At 50.8% G+C, this 2,318-nt stretch overlaps 1 protein-coding gene across 1 annotated transcript; it reads left to right on the top strand.

The window, feature by feature from the left end:
• The first annotated feature begins 240 nt into the window (after positions 1–240).
• Positions 241–2,103, top strand: LOC117893424 (actin, larval muscle). The gene is made up of 3 exons (XM_034800041.1): positions 241–367; positions 462–1,419; positions 1,482–2,103. The coding sequence occupies exons 2-3, from the start codon at positions 495–497 to the stop codon at positions 1,685–1,687; spliced, it is 1,131 nt and encodes a 376-aa protein (XP_034655932.1). The 5' UTR covers positions 241–367; positions 462–494; the 3' UTR covers positions 1,688–2,103.
• The last annotated feature ends 215 nt before the right edge of the window (positions 2,104–2,318 follow it).

The raw sequence follows: 2,318 nt of genomic DNA, 5'->3' as shown, positions 1-2,318 counted from the left end.
GCTAGAAAATTCCAAAGAGCAGTTTAAAACTGTAATAACAAACGCAAAGATTACTTAGCATGTGTACATGTAATCCCATCAATTGCTCATCAAATGCAGACAGAAAATCAAAATACCCCAAAATGACCAACACTCGCATACAATCCAAATGATGTGTATCCGTGCCGGCGCCCGCACCCCCCTCGCTGTGAATGCCTGATCCCCTCAAGCGTAGCATAACGCGAAATTCATCAACATGTTACTAGATGAACAATTGTTCAAGATGACAGGGACAGGGACAGGGACTGGGGACAGAACTTATTTAAATGCCGATGTCTGCTCGCAGAACGAATCACTCTGATTGCTGTCGCTGTTGGATTTACACGTCGTGAGTGTCGCCCCTGCTGGGATATAACCAGCATACATATATTCAGGATAAACCTATTATAGCGCTGTAGTGCTTGCTTGCTTGCTCCTTGTAGTGCTCTCCCCGTACCGTACCGAATTAAATCAGAATGTGTGACGAAGAAGCATCAGCCCTGGTGGTCGACAATGGCTCCGGCATGTGCAAGGCTGGATTCGCTGGAGACGACGCACCCCGTGCCGTGTTCCCCTCGATCGTGGGTCGCCCCAGGCATCAGGGTGTGATGGTGGGCATGGGCCAGAAGGATTGCTACGTCGGCGACGAGGCCCAGAGCAAGCGCGGTATCCTCTCCCTGAAGTACCCCATCGAGCACGGCATCATCACCAACTGGGACGACATGGAGAAGGTCTGGCATCACACCTTCTACAACGAGCTGCGTGTGGCTCCCGAGGAGCACCCAGTCCTGCTGACTGAGGCCCCCTTGAACCCCAAGGCTAACCGCGAGAAAATGACCCAGATCATGTTTGAGACCTTCAACTCCCCCGCCATGTATGTGGCCATCCAGGCCGTGCTCTCCCTGTACGCCTCCGGCCGTACCACTGGTATCGTCTTGGATTCCGGTGATGGTGTCTCTCACACCGTCCCCATCTATGAAGGTTACGCCCTGCCCCATGCCATCCTCCGTCTGGATCTGGCTGGTCGCGACTTGACCGACTACCTGATGAAGATCCTCACGGAGCGCGGCTACTCGTTCACCACCACCGCTGAGCGTGAGATCGTTCGCGACATTAAGGAGAAGCTGTGCTACGTCGCCCTGGACTTCGAGCAGGAAATGGCCACAGCAGCTGCCTCCACTTCCCTGGAGAAGTCCTATGAGCTTCCCGATGGCCAGGTCATCACCATTGGCAACGAGCGCTTCCGCACCCCAGAGGCCCTCTTCCAGCCTTCGTTCCTGGGAATGGAGTCGTGCGGCATCCACGAGACCGTTTACCAGTCCATCATGAAGTGCGACGTGGACATCCGCAAGGATCTGTATGCCAACAATGTGCTGTCGGGTGGTACCACCATGTATCCAGGTTGGTATTCCCTTCGAGGCCTTTCAAGGGACATTGTCTGATTTATTTTTACCCGCAATCAGGTATCGCTGATCGTATGCAGAAGGAGATCACCGCCCTGGCTCCATCGACCATCAAGATCAAGATCATTGCACCACCAGAGCGTAAATACTCCGTATGGATCGGTGGCTCCATCCTGGCCTCGCTGTCCACCTTCCAGCAGATGTGGATCTCGAAGCAGGAGTACGACGAGTCCGGCCCTGGAATCGTTCACCGCAAGTGCTTCTAAGCACCACCCACCGCTGCTGTCCAGAAATCGCGGCAGCCCCACAACCCACCCAACATCTCTGCGGGTTTTTGTGTCTATTATTTGTCTCTTGCATCAGACATATGCCTAGGCACTGGGGCAGGGCAAAACTAGCCAGAAGGCGATTCGATGAGAAAGTATCTTTAAAATTACATTTAGTTGATGAAGAAGTTGTTAACATAGAGAGAAATGAGAACAGAACATAGAAACCACAAAGAGAACAAGAGAACACGAGCAGGCGGCAACGCCTTCTTTTTTTTTAATATCTTTGCTATTTTTATTTGATTTGTCTCGGAATTTTCTTATTTGCTTTTAAGTTGCGGGAGCTGTAGAAAGAATGAAGGAAAGTGCCATCCGAATCGGTTGTATCGACAATAAAAACCAATAACCTACATGAATCGAAATCAAAAACAAAAAGGTAAGAGGGAATCAGTGTTGCGCGGGGAAAAAACTTTTCTAATTAGACCTCGGGCCTCGACTGGACCAAGTGTCAATCAGTCGAAGGAAAACTTTTACTGCCGGACAGCTGGGATGTCAATATGCAAGTCGCTTTGCTCGCCTGTCACATTTTGTCTGTCTACATGACTTTTGTTCTTCCACTTTCTTGGGACAG

This window comes from Drosophila subobscura, chromosome J, assembly GCF_008121235.1.
Source record: "Drosophila subobscura isolate 14011-0131.10 chromosome J, UCBerk_Dsub_1.0, whole genome shotgun sequence".
NCBI classification, from domain to species: domain Eukaryota; kingdom Metazoa; phylum Arthropoda; class Insecta; order Diptera; family Drosophilidae; genus Drosophila; species Drosophila subobscura.
Note: the sequence above shows the minus strand (reverse complement) of the source record. Positions and strands in the feature narration are given on the sequence as shown.